This window comes from Gasterosteus aculeatus, chromosome 4 (genome assembly GCF_964276395.1).
Source record: "Gasterosteus aculeatus chromosome 4, fGasAcu3.hap1.1, whole genome shotgun sequence".
Classification (NCBI taxonomy): domain Eukaryota; kingdom Metazoa; phylum Chordata; class Actinopteri; order Perciformes; family Gasterosteidae; genus Gasterosteus; species Gasterosteus aculeatus.
Window position 1 is genome coordinate 2,626,449 of NC_135691.1, and position 18,998 is coordinate 2,645,446.

General features: G+C 45.4%; 1 protein-coding gene across 1 annotated transcript in view; it reads right to left on the minus strand.

Moving 5' to 3' along the window:
- Nucleotides 1-304: 304 nt before the first annotated feature.
- The window catches only part of fstl5 (follistatin-like 5), a 107,844-nt gene continuing 89,150 nt past the window's right edge, over nucleotides 305-18,998 (minus strand). Inside the window, exons 11-16 of the mRNA XM_040174002.2 lie at nucleotides 13,429-13,455; nucleotides 13,079-13,197; nucleotides 10,255-10,404; nucleotides 7,811-7,918; nucleotides 6,447-6,571; nucleotides 305-2,598 (exon numbers count right to left, since the gene is read on the minus strand). Of these exons, the coding sequence (XP_040029936.2) occupies nucleotides 1,896-2,598; nucleotides 6,447-6,571; nucleotides 7,811-7,918; nucleotides 10,255-10,404; nucleotides 13,079-13,197; nucleotides 13,429-13,455 (1,232 nt within the window). The 3' untranslated portion in view covers nucleotides 305-1,895. The remainder of the gene's footprint in view (nucleotides 2,599-6,446; nucleotides 6,572-7,810; nucleotides 7,919-10,254; nucleotides 10,405-13,078; nucleotides 13,198-13,428; nucleotides 13,456-18,998) is intronic.

The window sequence follows — 18,998 nt, forward strand, 5'->3', positions numbered from 1 at the left end:
CCATAAAGCTCTGCTTGCCTCGTACTGAAAACACGTTTCTTTTGCTTCACAGACCTTGAAGTCCCGCAATAATGTATTTTCTGTTTGCTGATTATAATCATGTTTTATGCTTCTTGCTTCTCTATGAAAACAATATCTCCAAAGGGATGCCGGAGTTTTGACCCTGTTCATGTAGCTTCTATTGTTGCATCATAATTGGCCACAGGCTGCTGTACCTCCTAAAAGAAACTTGTATAAAACACAATTTGTCTGCCCATCGACAAAGTAAAGAGTCATTTTAATTAGGAAATAAACAATTTCACACTTTTCTTAGTCTAGTTTTTATTGTTGGGTAGAAGGACAAGCGTGTTTTCTCTATATAAATAACAATCACATGGAGGAACATACGGGACATGGCTGTGTGGAGGCAAAAGCATTGATCACAATGTGCTCGGGGTACAAGATGTTGAAAGTGACAGTTGTGTGTTTTGTTTAAATATCTTAAAAAGGAGTGTGTCGATTATGAACTGGACCTGCGTGGATCTGTACACTGGATGGGAAACTAACTGGAACAAAGAGAGAAAAGCTCAGAGGTCATAATCATCGGTACATTTGGATTTTAAGGTCGGCAAAAAATGTGACCGGGGAGAGAAAAAAGAAAAGATAAAAAGAATAAGAAAACAAGTAAGATGTAAGAGGAAAGACGGAATGACTTTATATAATCTGTACACATCAAAAGTCCTTACTAAATTTTGAGATGCAGTTTCCCATTGTGGTTTACAGAAATGTGAGTGGGGAAATGCATAGAAATGTATCCAGCTAGGAAACGGATCATTTACTTGTCTCCTTCAGAAAGAGGTGTTCGCCATTCGCAAAGCCACAAAGGGCCTCTGCACAAAACAGCTACGCTGCTCCCCAACGGGCCACATTAAAACAGCCATTTAAAAACGGGCATGTTTTTCAATAGTTCCCTCTGTCGCCCTCTAAGATGCTTTCCATATCTTTCTTTTGGTCCACAGATATTAAAGTCGTAATTTTCCTCAAAACACAAGTGCTCTACTGACTCGCTAAGGAACGTTTTGAAATAAGTCAAAGCTCACAATGTGTGGCGTTTAAAGCCGGTATAACTCATCTAACATTCCTACTGAAATGTTCTGCTTTCGACTAAAAAGGAAAAAAAATATGGATATAATTCGAAACTGTGCAAACGCTCGTCGCGAGCTGATCAGAGATTACTGAGCCTAATGAAACTCTCCCAATCTCCACTTCAAACAGGGTTGGTTCACAGCGAGGGATTCTTTTAATTAGACTGAGTCGGCCGCGTTGGACGGACAGATAGACGGCCGCAATGGATTTCGGGAGGAACCGCACACAAATGGGGGAGGTGGAGGGTGGGGGTCAGAGGAGGAGGTGTCTGCAGTCACACTGGGAATAATTATGCTGATTCCTCTGATGGAGGGGAATTTTCCTTGAAGGCACAGGAAAACGGTTGGGATGATTAATTAAATTATTAATATATATATGATTTTTTTTGCCAAATCACAGATTATCTACAGCATTCTCACAGACTGATTACAACCAATAGTGAATAATTATGCTTCACACGTCAACAGATTAGTACCAATTTTTCTGAAATCGATTACCAACAAGCAACGTCATGTCGATACAAACATGATACAACCAGTGGGGAAAAAAAGGTTCAAACTTGGCTTTCAGGCAATATCAACCAATTACTCCCTCAATTGTATTTTTTGGATGACAGTCCCTCATCCGATGGATTCACTAATGGTCAATTTAGTTCATAAATCGGTGGCGTTCACTGTCGTGTTCCCACGAAATCAAAAACTTTGCAACAGAATTCGGCGCAGCAGTACCGTCGGGGAAAAAGAAAGCTCACAGGGTCTCGCCGTCGCCGCCTAAGACTCCCCGACCCAAACCACCACGTTGCCCTTGACGACGTCGGTGATCTCACAGTTGAGCTTGTTGAGCCGTCCGTCCAGGATGAAGAGGGACTCTCTGGACGGGGTCATGAGGTACTGTCCGAACAGGCCGCTGCCCGCCATGGGCCTGTTCCTGCTGCTCCACGGCCACTCGGGCGACTTGGTGGCCTCTTTCAAGCTCTTGATCATCTTCACTTTGCCGGTGCGCAGCTCCACGAACAGAGCGTCCGTTTGACGGCCGGAGCTGCCGAACACGTTGTACTGGTGGACCTCCGTGAAGGAGCGCTGGAAGGCCAGGTCGGACAGGTGGAGGTTGGTGTGGATGTCGAAGGGCTCCTGGATTTCTCCCCGCTCGGAAATCATCTGGATCCTCATCAGGCCGTCGCCGTCGTCGACGGAGACCAAGTAGCGGCCGTCCGGGGACACGTACGGGGTGCCGGTGACGTCGCGGTTTTGGCCGATCACGCGGTCCGTCACGCCGTCCACGACGAGCTGCGGCCGCGTGGCGCCGGTGGAGTCGGGCCTGCAGTCGACAAAGTAGTAGCCGCCCAGATGGGTGTAGCTCACGGACTTGGGGATGCAGTTATACTCCCGTAAGCTGATGTTTTTCACGTAGGACGTGGTCTCCAGGTCGATCTTGTGGAGGACAGGCTCATTTCGGTGAAGGATGAGGCCGAACCTGTAGATATAAAAACCATAAAACGCTTTAACCAACAGACCATTTTTAGTCGTGTGAGCGGCGTGGCTCTATGGCAACGTTGGTTGGTGTCCACCACAAAACTACTGGATGGATGGACATGAAATGTTGAGCAGATATTCATTTTTCTCAGAGAAGGAAGTCAAGTGAAATATACGCTCTCTTGGACGGACTGATGGATACTCTGGAATAGAAGTCACATCTCAGATGATGCATCTTATGACTTTGGAGATTCGGTTCTGCTGCGACCAGTGAGAGTGAGTTTCATGTTTTTGATGAAATGTCTGAATCGGATTGTAATTCCTTAACTCATCCAGCACAATCTTTATGTCACATTTCTAACTTCTTAGGTTCAAACTGACCACGTGCCAGAACTACCTCCGTCCCTTCTGAATTCTGTTCAATGCTACTCAGCGTCTTAAGCGTGTTACATTGGGATGCGGAAAATGGTCAAACATCACACCTCTGTAAAATAATGTTAGCAGACCAGTTAAAAATGAGTAAACAAGAGCTAGATGAACTAAAGTAAGAAAAAAAACCAACTTACTAAGAACCACTCCAGCATTTTTTTTATATTTAAACGGTAAATCTTGCAAATTTTGTGCAAATTAATGGTAAATGATAATTTAACCAAGCTGTGTTTTTGAACATGAATTTTTCATTAGTTGTGAATGTGCCAGTAAAGTCTTTTTTTTCAAGGATATTTAATTCTGAAGCAGCAAGTGGTAATATCCTAAAATAAAGCACCACACTCCATATTTGAAGATACATTAACTTAATTTAATCTTTAGTGGGTTTTTATAGTGGTTGGAGCGGAATACGTTTTAGAAAGGAGAAAGAAATAAGCGATCCATTTCACCACTTAAATAACCAAACAGTGACGTTCTTGCATCATCTCCCTTTTGCCCTAAATTAGATTAATTCATCATAAAACCAGGATGTTAATGGGACATTACATTATAACAGTAGGGGGGAATTTGCAAGGATCTGACCGGCTTCATTTGGATGTGAGTAGCACGTGGTCGATGCTGACGGCCTTTTGAATCATTTATTGTCAAGACGGTGACACAATCATTGGTCCGCAGGGAGAACATTTAGTGTGACCATTACGTTTTGGTGGTGTAGAAATTTAAATGAGTAATTGAGGAAGGTCTATTATTTGAGTAATTCCATGAATTAGTTTTGGCAAAATCTTAGTTATTATTTTCTATAAAATGTAACTATTGGATGTTCGAGTGTCTTGACTTAAATGTCGAATCAAAGACATCATGAACATCTAAATAAGAAAATGCGCTGAAAGCGCTGTGACAATAATCCTACTCCGTCCCATCCCAGCTTTATTCCGCCAAGATGTACGAATTTATATAGAAATGGTATTATTTTTTTACTGTGCAGCTTGAACCTCCACAGATTATTAAATACCAAAGTGACAATTTCTTTGTGTTCATCCTGCTGTGACAGATCAATGCGTAGTGCACGTGTACCGAGATATTCTGGAAACATACATGGAGGTTAAAGGTCATCGGTGCATTGAAAAGATTATTACATTGAACACATTATTTTTTTTACTCAACTTAATTCGGAAAACCATGTACGACGATGACTGACTAATTCTCTGCCCTGGCTGTGACGTTATTGGCAGACACAGATCGCTCTCGGCCAAAGTGACAGCTGCTGTTTGTCGTTTGTGCCAACGATTAATGCACTAAAGAGTCTCCCCGGTCCTGATTAAGCACTTTTAACCACATTTAACCACTCGACTTGGTATCAATATCTGCAGTTTCAGAAGGGACTTTGTCTCAAAACTTTGAACAGGAAACGGGGAAGAGAACCACGAACGCCGCGCGGCAGAAGAAATCCACCACGCAGCAGTTTCTCATTCAGTCCAAACCAGCGAATCAACATCTGGACCGGCCTGTTGTGCCGAGCGGCGGCGTGAGCGAGCCGCAGGGTGCCGTGCACCTGGGTGGAGGGAAAGCGGTTTTCTTTCTGCTGACTTGCGCAGGCTCCTGACTGCACGTCAATGCTTTTAATGAATGACAGACCCCAGAAGTTCCTGCTCGCCGCGGTGCGAACCTCCTCATCTCATTAAACAATCCCCAGCAGCTGCTCACGTTGCTGAATCGACTGATCAACGCTGCCTTCCAGCCAACAGACAAATGGCGGTCTGCATACGAGATCAATTCCTAAATAAACGCGAGCCACAAGGCAGCAGTTCATTTGCCCTCTCTTGCAAACAGCAACACCGATGCACATATGGATCTCAAGCTCCTTGTTGACTTCAACACGTTACTGATGCTAACGGCGTTACAGTAGACTGTTAACAAGTGTTAGTTGGACATATACATGATGCACTCTCATTCACCACCACTGTAACTTTCCTTTTCAATCGGCCAATTTACGTTTTGTATTGTAATACATTATCTTGTTTGATAAGTGATGAAGATTACCGCTTCGGTAAAAGTAAAAACTTTTGCTGTAGCTTTGATTTGGCACAATAATCCACTATTATTGGCAAAACGACCGGAATGAACACATTAAAGCCACGTTAGCGACGTTAATTATGAGGTGACCCGGCGACACAGTTCACAGTTCTGCGTTTATTGATAAGAGCATTCAAAATGACGAGCAGCTACTCGGTAAAGACGGCGATTTTCCAACACGAGGAGCCCGTTTTTTCCCGACGTGTTTCCTTCGGTCTCAGTGGATCTAATTACTGCCGCGCCAGCAAACCCACTATATACCCCACGCACAACACACACACGCTCTCGCGCAGACACACACACACGCGTTCTCCGGCCAAGTTGAGGCCGAGTGCGACACCTCAGCGGCGCGTCGGCCTTGGTGCCACCCGAGGGAGGGGGTGTGGCGCTGACCGTCTCCCTTTGGACACGTTCCCAAATGCAGATTACTAATTTCATCTTGAAAACAAATGGAGCGAAATGAATCAGTGGTCGTCGAACAGGTGCGTTGATGAAATGGTATTTGAGAAGAACCAGCCTCTTTGAACCCGGGAATTAAAGATCCAAAGATTGACACATGAAAGGTTTCTTTAGGTTCACCACGGCGTGTGTCGATTTAAAGACGGGCCGCGCGCAAACCCGCATTGAAAATGAGGTTGAGCTGCGTTGAGGCTGCATCTCTTCAGCATTCTGGGTGCTTGGCGGCATGATTACACCTGCCCCTGTTTTAGAAACACAGCAATGAGGTTAAAAGCTGAGCATTTATAATCTGTAGTCTGTATTCCCTTTGTGGACAAAAGATCAGACGGATGAACTCGTCTATCCACAACAGTTCTATACATTTAAGGTTAATAACTGTCGCTCTCTAGTTTCAGTATCCGTCGAGAGAAGCGAGACTCTCGAACTGTCTAATGAATGTGATGTTAATGAAAATATAATGATATTGGGATGATAATATACAAAAAAAAAAACATTTAATATGATGTTTTTTAGACCTTAACGTCCAGGTCCTTGAACATTTAGATTACTCATCCAACCCTGTGTTTATTTGGGAGAATAATTTATTAATTCCTCAATTTGTGCAGTAAACAAAAGTCTTTTATTCAAGAAGATCCGTTGATTTGAAGACCTGGATGTAAGTAAGTTCCTTCCACAGCTGATTATTTTCTCTCATTTTCTCAGGACCCGAAGGCTCCACACTCACACACACACACACTCACACACTCTCTTTCCCACAGAATGACCATTCCAAGTCATTACTGCGGCCTTGAGTCAGGAGCGAGAAAAAGTGAATGAAATGCTACTGGGGTGAATACAATTTGCAAATCGATCTCCATTAGGAGCGCTCTTGGATCACACTGGACGCACCTGATGTGGTTAGTGATGAGGCCGGAGGCGGGAATGAAGAAGTCGTCCACCCTGTCGAAGCGTCTGCCGATGGGCTGCGTGTGAACGGTGTGGTGGGACACTCGTCCACTGGCCTGATTGATCACCTGGAGGAGGAGTTGGGGGGGGTCAAAGCTCACAACCCAAAGCGGGTGATATTTGTAGTTTGTGTTCTATTTTTTGTGTAAATGAATCGTGTTCAGTCCATAAAAAAAAAATCAAGTCAAATTAGTCTGTTGCTATCATGCTTATCGTCGCCTCTCCTCCGCTGAGATGCTGGAGCTTCGCAGTGGGAGGTGACGTGTGCCTTTGTCGCCGCCGCCTAAATCGTACTTGTGCATGCATGACAGCGGGCGGACATTTGCTTGTGCGTAGGCAGGTCTGATTTGACTCCGTCGCAATACACAAAGACGATTGCCGCAGACCGAAGCCTTTTGTCAGCGTTATCATTTTGTTGCAGGCGATTACGAGCAGGATTTTCAAGTGAAGCCACTCAACACTCAAGCTGGATTCGGACGTCTCTCAGAGGACACGAAAGCTGCTCTTATAATAAATTACCCTTTCATTAGAATACGTCTATTTGCAGCATGATCTTCACGTCAGTGTCATGGTGACATACGTGGTGTTTCTATTTGGACAGGGTCTCATTTTACCAGTAATATGGATCTGAAATTAAACAGAACACTTCCTCCTTGTCTTGTGATTTGAGGAGAATATCCATTCCCACGTTGCAAATCCAGAAGACCAAAAGGGGCTCTGTATTCCACATCAACTACAATTCGGTTAAAAGCCTCCGACAAAACAAGTCCTGAATACTTTTAGATAATAAGCATTCAAACTCTTGAATTCAAATGTTGCTCTTCTCCCATGCTGATGGCCAAACCCGTCCACACTGCACTTTAAGAAACGATTAATTACCCGTCAACAAGCAACACGAAGCAATCAGCCACTGGATATCCCAGAGAGGATGCAGTGATTAATGCTGCATTTATGTCAAATTGTAAAAATAGGGAACAGCAGGACATTTCATTAAATGAAACGTCCTGCTGTTCCCTGCTTTTCACAGATGGTGATGATACAGTTGTTTACATCTGAACACGGTCTTTGTTTGTTGGAGGTAGAACAAAGTCTGTACTGTATGTGTGAACTATGACTTTTATGACCCTGCAAGACGACATTCCAGCCAATATGAAAGCAAATAAACCGTGACGCTCATTGTGATTAGCAAGAAGAACCTGCTGGAAAATGTTTGTAACCATTTTAGTGATCTAATCCAAAACCGAGTATGTTCAGTCAATGACACGTTATTTGAGGGCAGCACACATGCAGCAGCTTGCTGGACTCACCTGGAGCGTCGGCCGGTTCTTCTCCATGTCCCCCCAGCTAAGCAGCCACACCTGGTCGTGAGATTTGTCATAGTGAAGCTTCACGGGATAAGGGTCGGTGTCGACGGTCTGGAAAGAGGGCAAGTTGGGGGGAGGAGGTGTGGGGGGGGGGGGGGGGGGGCATCAAAATCAAACCAAGCGGAGCCTTTAAAGACAGCAGGACCGCAGAATAACAATTCAAGGCAATCGAGAGTCTGCTTTTAAGATCCTTCTTTGATGTGCGGTGGTTTCTGCTTTCGATGCATCATGGGTTGACAAGGAGCAAGTCTTCTCTTAACAAGGCGGGTGGAGGCGGGCTTTTTAAGTACACGCTGTTGTTTCTGCCGTTGAGCTGCATTTTAGATCAAGTGGTGACAGACACAGTTGCTTTGCTCCGCTGAAGTAATTGCTTTCGGCTTTTATCCGTTGCCTTGACGCACCGCGGCAATATTCCTTAAGTCAGAACAATAGGTGAGTCACACGTGACAGCAGAGGGCTGCTCGTGCATCATGTCCACCTGAGTGCGGATAGACAGCCGGCTTAAAGGGAACAGGGGAGGAGAAGACATGCAGCTCCGTATTCCCACAATCCCCCTTGACTGCAGCTCACTGTCTGTATTATTTGTGTTGCTATGCAGCCCTAAAAGTGTTGTTTGGCAAAATATATAATGCCTTGTTAAGAGAGACGGAGATGGGTTATTTCACACGAACAGGGGAATATCTGTTGTAACTTTATCTCTGAGCAAGAAAACTGTGTTTGTGTTTCAGGCTGAGGAAGATTATCAAGAATCCTGCAACAACCATGTTCTTCTGTCAACGACGAAGCGCAGAAAACACCGCGGCTCCTTCAAACATTTATCCGTGTGCACTTTGCAACGAGAGCGGTTATGAAATACAAAACACCAGCTGTTCATTCAACATTAAAACGTCTTCACTGGCACTTCATTGGTTACACATTTCAAAATGCAACTCGCTCATTATGATAGCGTTGCGTACGTCACGTGCCGCTCTCGCGTCGGAGTTGTGCAGCTTCCTGAAGCCGGCTTGGGAAAACAAAGTTCCCGCAGAAAAACAAACGCAGCTGTAAGAGTGCACTGCTGAGTGTTTGGGGAATTGTGTCTTAATCCATCAGTGAGGAAACCTGCGGTTGCCATGTTACGATATCTGCGGAGGGGGTTGCCAGGTTACGGTTTTGGTGAAGAGGCGGGTCCCCGGGGGCTGCTCGGTACCCGCATCAATGTGGCAGTTAGGAGCAGCAGGTATGAAACAGTTCGGGTCAGGGGTCAGCAGGCGAACCAAAGGTGGAGAAAATGATTCTAAAGCTGAAAAAGCAACATCTCAGTCCATCAGGAATAGAGCCGCTGTTGTTGACCGAGAAGGCAGAAACAGTTTTGAGTGGCAGCCTGTTTGATATTGAGAAGCTACAGCTACAACCTGAGATGAGGAGCAGCAGGTATGAAAGGTTCATTTAGAGTAGCTGACGCATTAGAATAACACATATGCTCACTGTGGCGCAAGCTACATGATCACTGGACGTCCTCGTTTAGAACCAGCAGGATGAAAGCCCAGGATGTTTCATATGAAGAAGCTCATTTGCCTGTGCGTGAAAAAACATTTATACTGTTTTTAATTTGTTATTTGTCTCGTTTTCCTCTGTTACAAATTACTTAAAATGTCATTTTTCTATGCAATGTTTTGTTGCATATTTACAATAAATAATACTTTTATAGCTGACAGACATGCTATGGAGTTGACGTATAGTACATATTTTACGAGGTGAAGTATCCAGGCAGAGAGACTGCTTAGCATTAGCTAATTATTAGATGGAACAACATTGTTAAATATATTAGCAGCGAGCATCCTAATGAGCCTCTGGTCAGCTAGAAACAGCAGTTTCCCTCTGCAAATAAACAATTCTATGTAGCATCATAATAAAGTTCAGCCGCCTGTCACACACGTCCTGCAATCGACCCCCTGATGAGCGGATGAAAGGTCACCAGGGACGACGTCACCACAGCAATCTGTCCTGTGTATCGCTGTCCTACCAAATAATTACTGGAGTAGAATATTATAAGTGCTTGCATATCTAATGCGCAAGCTGTTCTCAGAAAGGAAAAAATGTTCCCTGCGCACTTTAGGGTGAAAGTTGCAGGACGTCTTAGGGCGTTGTTAAAGGATTTAGTTTCTGCATGGAGGAGGACGTATTGTGTCAAATATCAAACAGGGGACAGATTGAAGACGAAAACGTGTCCTTCTTTTAACAAGAAGAAAGAAGAGGTATTTTGGAACAACATTTTACACAACAGGAAAGATTATTTAGTTTCTTTTCGCTCCTGTCAACTTCCTGCCGCACATCACATTGTTTTAATGCTGCTGAGAAAATCAACATCAAGCCGGTTTTATGTGTAAATGAATCCTTAAAACTACCTGCACAGCCTTCTGAGACTGGATGTCAACTACGAGCACTCGATCCAAGGTCGGCTGTGTCACGTAAATAAACTTGTCCTTGACGTTGACCGCCGATGCCCACACACACCTCTGGACCTCTTCTCCTGGGGAGGTGGGGCACACCTCCTCCTGCAAGGGAAGACAAACACACACATCACATCACGAGGGAATTAAAAAAACTATCATCTCCATCCAGTCGCTCTGTTTGGTCTACTGTGGTCAGAGGGGATGAACGGACGGCGAAAGGCGGCGTCCCGCCGGCCGGGTGTTACGTATTTTGGGGTAATTCATTTAGGGTCACGGGCAGCAGCAGCAGCAGCATCGCTGAGTCTGTTCGAACTCATCTCTCAACCACACAGCAGAGCAGAATGGTCAAACCGTGGCAACCGGAGCTACGGCTCTTTCGCCCTCCAGTATTCGCAGCTGTGACGTCAACGCTGTCCAGCGTTGCGCCATCTGTCGGCGTTTTTCGATCTGGAGCGGGTTCCTTCCCGCCCCCGGTTGAACAAATTGTGGGAGTCATGGAACTCTGGGTGACCCCCGCGGTCCCTTGTGCCTCTTGGCTGACAACGTCTTACTTATGTCACCTTTAGGAGGTGAGAAATCCAACATGTGATGCCCTGCTGAGGGTGTGAATGGAGGCGGCTGTGTGTGTGTGTTCCATACGTGTGTATGCGCGTGGGTGCAAAGCATGTGTTTATGTATAAACCAACAGCTTCCACAGCGGAAAGGCGTTTTTTAGCGGCTCTACCTTTTTTAAGGTCTAAATTCAAACTGCAGTAAACAGCAAGATGGTGATTTCAGGATGTAGTTTTTGAAATGGTCAAAAACACGTTTTTTTTTCTTTGCTACATTAGTTCAAACAATTCTTTACATGAAGACAACACAGCGATTGTCCTACAAATGGAAGGTTATCATTGCTCATAATGAACACAGGCTCAGTGAGTTGATTTCTTCAATCATCTCTTATGACCAACTGGTGGTGGTGTCTGTATAATTGAATGGACCCTGCCAGGTGTCTTCAGGGCAATGACCTTAATAAAGACAACTAGGTGCAGGTCTTAAGGATGAAAATGACAGATACAGCGCTGACGAGACACATTGCTAAAGTTTAGGGGAAACGCCAAGCGGCTTTGGCTTTAGCTAAATGGTAAAGAAAGCCTTGTTGTACTGGGACGGGGGGGGGGGGGGGGGCACCTTGAATGTTTAGATGAATGCAACCACAAAATCATTCTCATTGTGAAAGAGCCATTTACCAACACAGGAGGACTCGACACAAAGGTTTGGCTGGGAGAAAAAAGGAGGATGCTCCTTTCAGCTTCCTCCCGGCTGCAGAGGGAAGGAAAACAAAGACGCTTCCAGGGCCGAGTTCGGTACAATTGGACATCACGGTGTTTTCCTGCCGCTGTGTGTATCCCAGTGAAAGCACTCTATATGGCCGGAGAATTAATTGGCTGTGAAATCAATCCATGCAGCTGTGCGACGGGGAAAACGCCAGTTCCAACGGCGTGAAGGGCCGCGTGTGTTCACACCCCTCAGAGCAACGCTTCGCTGGTTGCCGCTCATTCACTTTATGTATAACAGCCAATAAGCACGGGGGGGGGGAGGGGGCTCCGGCTCCAAGGAAAACATCCGTTTGAGATGAAAGCTAACAGGTTTCTGTCGACTTCAGTGGTCGGTGTTCAGAAATCACTCCAATTACTTGAAAAATCGCATTTTATCTTTTCCTAATCCACGAAGGAATCAGAAAATGTGGACGTGCGATTAATTCAAAGGGGAACAAACGTGTTCTATCTGATGAATGGTGCCCATTTAGTGGCGTACTCCCCCTGATGAGCGATCCTTGTCTAAACTTATCACACGTATGTCGATACGGATCACGGATACACATATCTACTGTATGCGTGCGTTCTCGTCTAAAGCCGATGAAGGCGTGATGCCCGGAAAGGCCGCGTCCTCTAAACCGGCGGCTTCTCTGAACATCAGTTGAATCCTGATGGAAACTTTTGGCTGCTGGTGATTGATTTCAGTGTTCCTAGTAGGTCAGACAACGGGACGCTTGTCAAGGCCGGCGATGATAAATTACACGAGTCCCACATTATCCCAGTTTGCCTTTCAAAAACAGAAACACGCAGCAGTTTACTGACGCCGGTTCACTGACAGAAAACCACATCATAAATGTTTGGTTTCGTCTTGGTGGAGTTTCTGATTGACGCGCAGCTCCCGTGTCCACTTCTTCTTTATTACATTCTCTGTGTCCTGTAAAAGGTTTACTAATGTAATAGAGGATTTTAAAGCGAGAATTCAACTCGACGCTGGCAGGAATACATCTTTACAGTTTTCTGGACTAACCTGGGAGAGAAAGATGGGCCTGTTTGCACACGGATCATTTAAAGAAGGTATGAAGGAAACTCTTAAGGAATCGTTCTAGTTGTTCAGTGAAGTAGAACAAATGAATTGTAAAAGACGCCTAAAACTTTAAGCAGTTTTAATAAGTTCACTTCAACGTCTTGCATTTATTTTTTTAACAGCCTTGATGTCAAAACCTCTGCATTTCTGCCCGTACCAATGAGGATTATGGGTATTTAAACAAACCAAAACAAACTAACCGTGTACACGACTTAAAAAAATGCCTTTGAATTATAATCAAATGAGATGATTGAGAAATCTGATGATGTGCTAACGTCCCTCCTGCAAGCCTGAACCTGCGTGGTTGAGCTCGGCGAAGAATGAATCACATAAAAGCGAGTCAGCGTCATTTTTTTCCTTTTAAAATAATTGCACCATTTGCACGACTACTCACCTGCAGAGCCAGCAGCTTCTCACTGGGCTTAATGTGTCTTTGTATCTCACATGCCACCGGCTGAATGACTTTAATACCGTCTTCATAAAATACATAGAACATGTTGCCAATGCCCAGACCTGAAAGGACAGCACAAAAAGCCCCGTTAGCACAAAGTGCACGAATAAAATGCATCATCAGACTGCACAGGGCGAACATTTACAACAGAAATTGGCCTACAACATTGTTATCTACTTTGAATGCATCAAATCATTTAATCCCTCTCATCACAGTTCAGCAACCCCATTAAAAAAATTCAATTAACTCCGTTTAATCAACGCTACGGTGAATCAGAAGCAGTCCAGACGTACCTTCTTCTCGCCACAAAATGTTGGCCACTGTGAGGGAGAAAAAGAGGAGGAAGTGCTGTTGAAAATCAATGCGAGAATCAATGTGGTGGCTTTGTGAGCGCTAACACCCAAACGCTAACTCCTGCCGAGGCAAAGACCAAAGCAGGCTACATGGAAGTTTTATGGAAGAACAAACAATCGATAGTGACCTTTGCGAGGAAATAATATGATACCAAACAGTGGGAAATGGAGTACTGCAAAACGCTCTAGGATTTTTTTTTTCGGATGCGCCATGCTGAGTAAGTGTAGATGAAGGTAGAAGAAGTCTGCAGAATAAAACCTCCGTCATCGGACCGTCTTCCATCCGTGGGAGGTGTGTGGATCAGCTGTAGGTTTTGAGCTCAGATGATAATCACGCGTCATTAGGGGGGGGGGGATTAATGAGCACCCTTTTCAGTGGTAAAAAAAAACAACAGTTTTGGCTCTTGTAACATCATTTCTCATTAAACTCACATAGAGGCGACTAATGATGTGTAATGTCGACGAAAAAAAAGCCGCCTAACACGCTAAGTGCTTTTAATGGCCGGCCTAAAACGCAGACCAGCTGGTGGCTTTCAAAGCAGCCGATGGGCACTTACTTAAAATTACATGACTAAAGAGTGATGTGGCAAGGAGAACATTTAGAGCTATTATAAAGTTATTTCCCATGGAAATCCTGCTACTCAATCAGTCTTATCTTCTACAACACCAGCAGCACGACTGGCTTCTTAACTGTGACCTTCTCTCTCATTGTTCCTCTGCTTCCTCCCCGTCTTCCACTTTCAGGCATTTTCAGCCTACAAACCAATCTGCAGCCCCATTCACATCCGATTGTAATCTCACCTCTATTGCAACGCTCATTCCTGCAGCCTCCCGCTCGGGTGGACGGAGGGCTGCAGAGACAAAGGCGACCAGACGCCACTGTGCCGTTCAGTCAGCCTGAATCTTTCAGAAAGCGCTTCGTCGAGGCTTTCGCGTGCACCCGTGCGTACCTTTTAGCTCATTAAAAGTTGCACAGAGGGATGAGCCGGGGACAAATACAAAGCAAAACAATACATTTTGTTTGAGATTTGAGGGTGAAAATGGGAGCGAGGAGTTTGAGATGAGATCTGATGTGCCTCGGACTTTCCCAGTAGTCCACAGTATTGGTGCCATTCATCACTTGGCACAAGGACTGTGGCTGCTGCGCGCATGGAAGAGGCCCATACATCAACTTCGTCATCCATATAACGAAACAAGCCCGCCGCCACTGCAGGCGGCGGCTTCACTCTTTCTGGTCGTAATAACTGTGTTTCCGCACACGGGGAGCGCCACCGTCGCCGGGCTCACCGGCAGGTTCCTTCCCGCCAGCAAGGCTACGTGAATTCAATTTGTTTGTTTACTAGAGCTGTGCAAAGAGCCCGTGGTGCTCGCCACAGTAGCGGAGCAGTAGACGGCGGGTGCATAATATAAGTCGAGTAATTGGGTCAGAGTGGATCAAATGTAAAAAGTAGCTCGGGACGACTGCCTCCGGTGTGGAGGGCTTCGCCCGCCCCCCTCCACGAGATCATCCCGTCTTGGAAACTTTCACTGCAGTGTGCTAAATTATGCTTTCATTTTGATGCAAGAAACACACAAATGCATCGCGGTCTCCAAGCCCGCCGAGTGCCGTAGGCGGGTCGCGATGAGGGAGCGGAATGGGCGAGCCACTCAAAGAGGAAAAAGGATATTTGCAGACATCCTTTCAGCGCAGAGACGCAGAGCCACTCAGTGGGTACACACCACATATCCATTACCGCGGCTCTGCCAGAAAGGGTGTCTGGTGCTCCTGCCAACGCTTACAGTACGCCCGGGCTTGGATTAAGATGCATCAGGACCCCCTGCTTCGGCTCTTAGCAGAGCCTGTGAACCGCCAGATCAGCAGAAATGTGTGTTTATCGATGACGTCTCTAATACCATATCTCCGATTCTGTTCCCTCTTTTACACTCAAATGGGCTCTTTATATACTCGCTTTCTATAAAAGAAGGCTTTTTTTTTCTAATTAGAATCAGAGGTTACTTGGCTGACGATGTTAATTAGCTTCAAGCTCTGAGCTCAAGTAGGTTACACCTTTTGGCAAAAGCTAGAAGAGTTGCAATCCAGGTGAGTCATTTCAAATGCAATCCAGTTTTCGGAGGTTTTAAATAATACAGCTGGTTATCTTCTAGGCGACCACGGCGAACAATGCATCAGTCACAGCGTCTGTGGCCCCCGGCAACAAGCCCCATGGCCCCCGACTGCAGACTCACATCCTTAAAACAAGCCGTTTCTATTCAACATTCAGACAAAGTGCATCACAGGAAGAGAGAAAGGTCAAAAGAAGTTTAGAAATGGAAAAGAGGAGGATGAAGAGGGTAATTCACTCCTTTGAACCTCCATTGTGAGCCTTCCGCTCACTGTAACTATAATTATTTGGTACAGAATATCACTTCAGCCTTTGCCAGTGTACACACTCCACAGTACTCTGAAGGTCCCTTCTAGTCCATCCGTGTACTTTGTAGATAATATGAAATATCTTTCAAGAAAATAGCTGGTAAATACTTTACGAATAGAGTAGAAAACTTAACATCCAGCGGCAATGGTTCAGCTTTCTTTTCCTCAACTTTAAAGCACAGGGAGTTTTAGGGGCAGAAAGAAGGTCAAGCAATTCTCAGAAGTTCTGTAAGATTACATGATTTCTCTTGTGTGATTTTCACAATGAAAAAAGGTGATTCACATACTTCAGGAGATACATCGAAGTGTCGTTTTGAACTATTTCCCGTTTAAAGTGTTTTTCAAAGCGCTTATATTTTTTCATTGCTTTTGTCTTCTCTGCGCTGTATAGATTTGATGGTGCTTGAAGAATGAGGACTACCTCCAACAGCAAGTAGAACAAGGAAGCTGTGAGCCTGCAGAGGACTGAAGGCCCTGAAGAGGAAAAGCAAAGCAACAGACTAAAAGAAAGGACGTTACTGGTGGTTTTGTGTTATTGTTTCTGCCCTTTTTTTGTATTGATTCCTTTTTTAACTTGTTTAAAAACTCAATCATTACCATTATTGCATCCGTCTTTTACCGAACGAATCGTCACATTTATTCACAAACTGTCTCGTTGTGACCGAGGGCTGCAAAGCATTTCAAACTTTCCCCTGGATTTGCAATCCTCCTTTGGTGAAGTCCTGAGCGTGAAACCCAGCAGACAGGCAGGAGCCCGCTGACGCCACGGATGGCGTCACCGTCTGGGTCGAGCGCCGGGTGGCTGACAGCGTGTCCAACTCCGCGTGAAAGGCCCGCCCGTGATGGGGAGGGACGCCGCCGGTGGAAAACCTGGACGCCTGTTTTGGCAGAAGCTAAACTTCTCTGTTCACGGAGGACACGGAGCAGACGGCGTGGAGGAGCTCCGCAGAATCAAGCGGCTTTGTGCAGACTTCGGCGTGGAGCTGCGCTTCCACCGAGCCGCCGAGGCCCGAGAGATTCACGGGTTTTTTGTTTCCAATCAATCGCTTCACCGGCGGACCTCTCTGATTAAAACTGCCACTCGGCCTGAATTCAGACGGCGCCGGTTGCGATGGGAACAAACGCTTACCGACTCTTAAACGTCAAAAAAACGCTTCAGGACGACTGTGGAGATTAAAGAGTACCGTGTGGAATAAATCATTTGACAGTGGGGGCTTTTACGAGAGGCAGCGATGCTAACATGTGTGAATTAGGTTAGAGAGAATGATGCAAGTGCGATGAAACAGCGGTACAATGTACAAATTAGACCAATGAGATCAGGATTACGATTCCTTAAAATAACTTGATTAAACCTGAGCCCATAATAACAAAGGTTCAGTAACCCGAGAGATGCTCCTCACTTTTCAGCCCGCTGGAGTCGTGGAGACGTTCTTTACATGCAAAGGTCACGTGTTACTTATGGGCCTCTGCAACGAGTGATGAAGCCTTCAGTAAAGGAAGAGTCACGAGTCGGACATGAATCAGTACTCAAGTGATGCTCATGAGCTCATAAGTGCACCTTGTGTATAAAACAGGCTGTGATGTCGATGGATTAACCTGCACCTTAGTTTTAATCTCCATTTAAGCAGTAAAGAGTAAGAGTAAAAAGGTTTTCAGTGGCCACAAGGTGCACTGGGGTGTGCAACATGTCAGTCATAATGATCTCGTGGTAAACTTCATTTACAAAGCTCTATAGTATAATGTGCCAAGATTTGATTATAATGAACAAGATTGGCATCGAAAACGTCCCTGAATGTCATTAATTACGTGCTGGAGTCTACGGCGCAGATGAAGTACTGGTTCTTCCGCCATGTTGTGTCCTCTACGCCAATTATTTCCTTAATGAGATCCAATCAAGAATGAAACGGCCACGCGGTGCAACCTTAATATTTGGGATGAACTGCTCGGCGCATTACCTACACAGCGTGAACAGAACGGATCTCTATTTGCGATGACTCATCACTGTACCTGAGGAACGGTTTTAGCGCCAGAGGCGGACGGCGCTCTGCCTCCTGGTGACGCTGACTCCGATGCTCGGGTACGTCGGAGAGAAACAACACAATTCGCCGGAGAGAAGGTTTTGACCTTCACGTTCCCCGCAGGAGAATTACTCTAAAAAAGACGGCTCATGCCTCGCTCATCAGATGAGGTTTTTTTCAGTTCATCTGCTGCTTAATACCTTTCTCAGACCCTTTGACGACGGGCTCAGTTAGTTATTCGCCGCCGTCTCTCATGCAGGCGCCTGAATGAGAGACGCCCCGGGCGGCTCATAAACACCGCCGTTTCACAAAAATGAGATCATTACTTTCCACAAAGTCACACTTCAAGCACATTTCCAAGTATGATGGCAGCGCGTCGTTGGGATCTGCGTTTCACGCCGGTGGAATTGGATTTCGGGGTAGTCCGGCACCAGCACGCGGCCGTCCGAGGGATCAGAGAACGACGTTAGAGACCACCGTCACCCATTTAGAGGCAATTAAAGTGAGTATAATGGAGACGGGAACACAAATAGCAAAATGTTCATAAGCGTCTGACAGATGCTGCGTTTTGTCTTTGGGGTACAAATGCTCTACGTTTCAGATTTGTAGAGTTGCTAAATACCAACTGCTCATTGGCCACGTTTGTGTGCGCCAGTGGAGGTTGAGGATGTTTTAGTTTTTTTTTGTTTTTTTTTAATCTCCCTGAAGTTCCCTGCTTACTTTCCTTCACCTGAGAGACGCACCGAGCCAGCAGACAGGAGATTAATGAGCAGGTGACCGAGAGCCGAATCAATCCTCCTCCTGCTGCTGCGCCGCCTCAGGTGACCTCGGCAGAGAAATGTTCATTCCATTCAGATCTAAGAAATGAAACAAATATTTGTGGTGACAGGATTTTGCGTCTTGTTTTTTCGGTATTTATTACTTGTGCTGATATACATTTTGCATTGCATGTATTGTATTTTTCATTTAAACCGTAAATATTCTCCTAATATTTTAAACTTTTGAATCTTAAATTGTAAATAGGTGTAATGAATTAGCACCCACGATGGTGAAATGACTTCACTTCCTACAAGTACTATCCA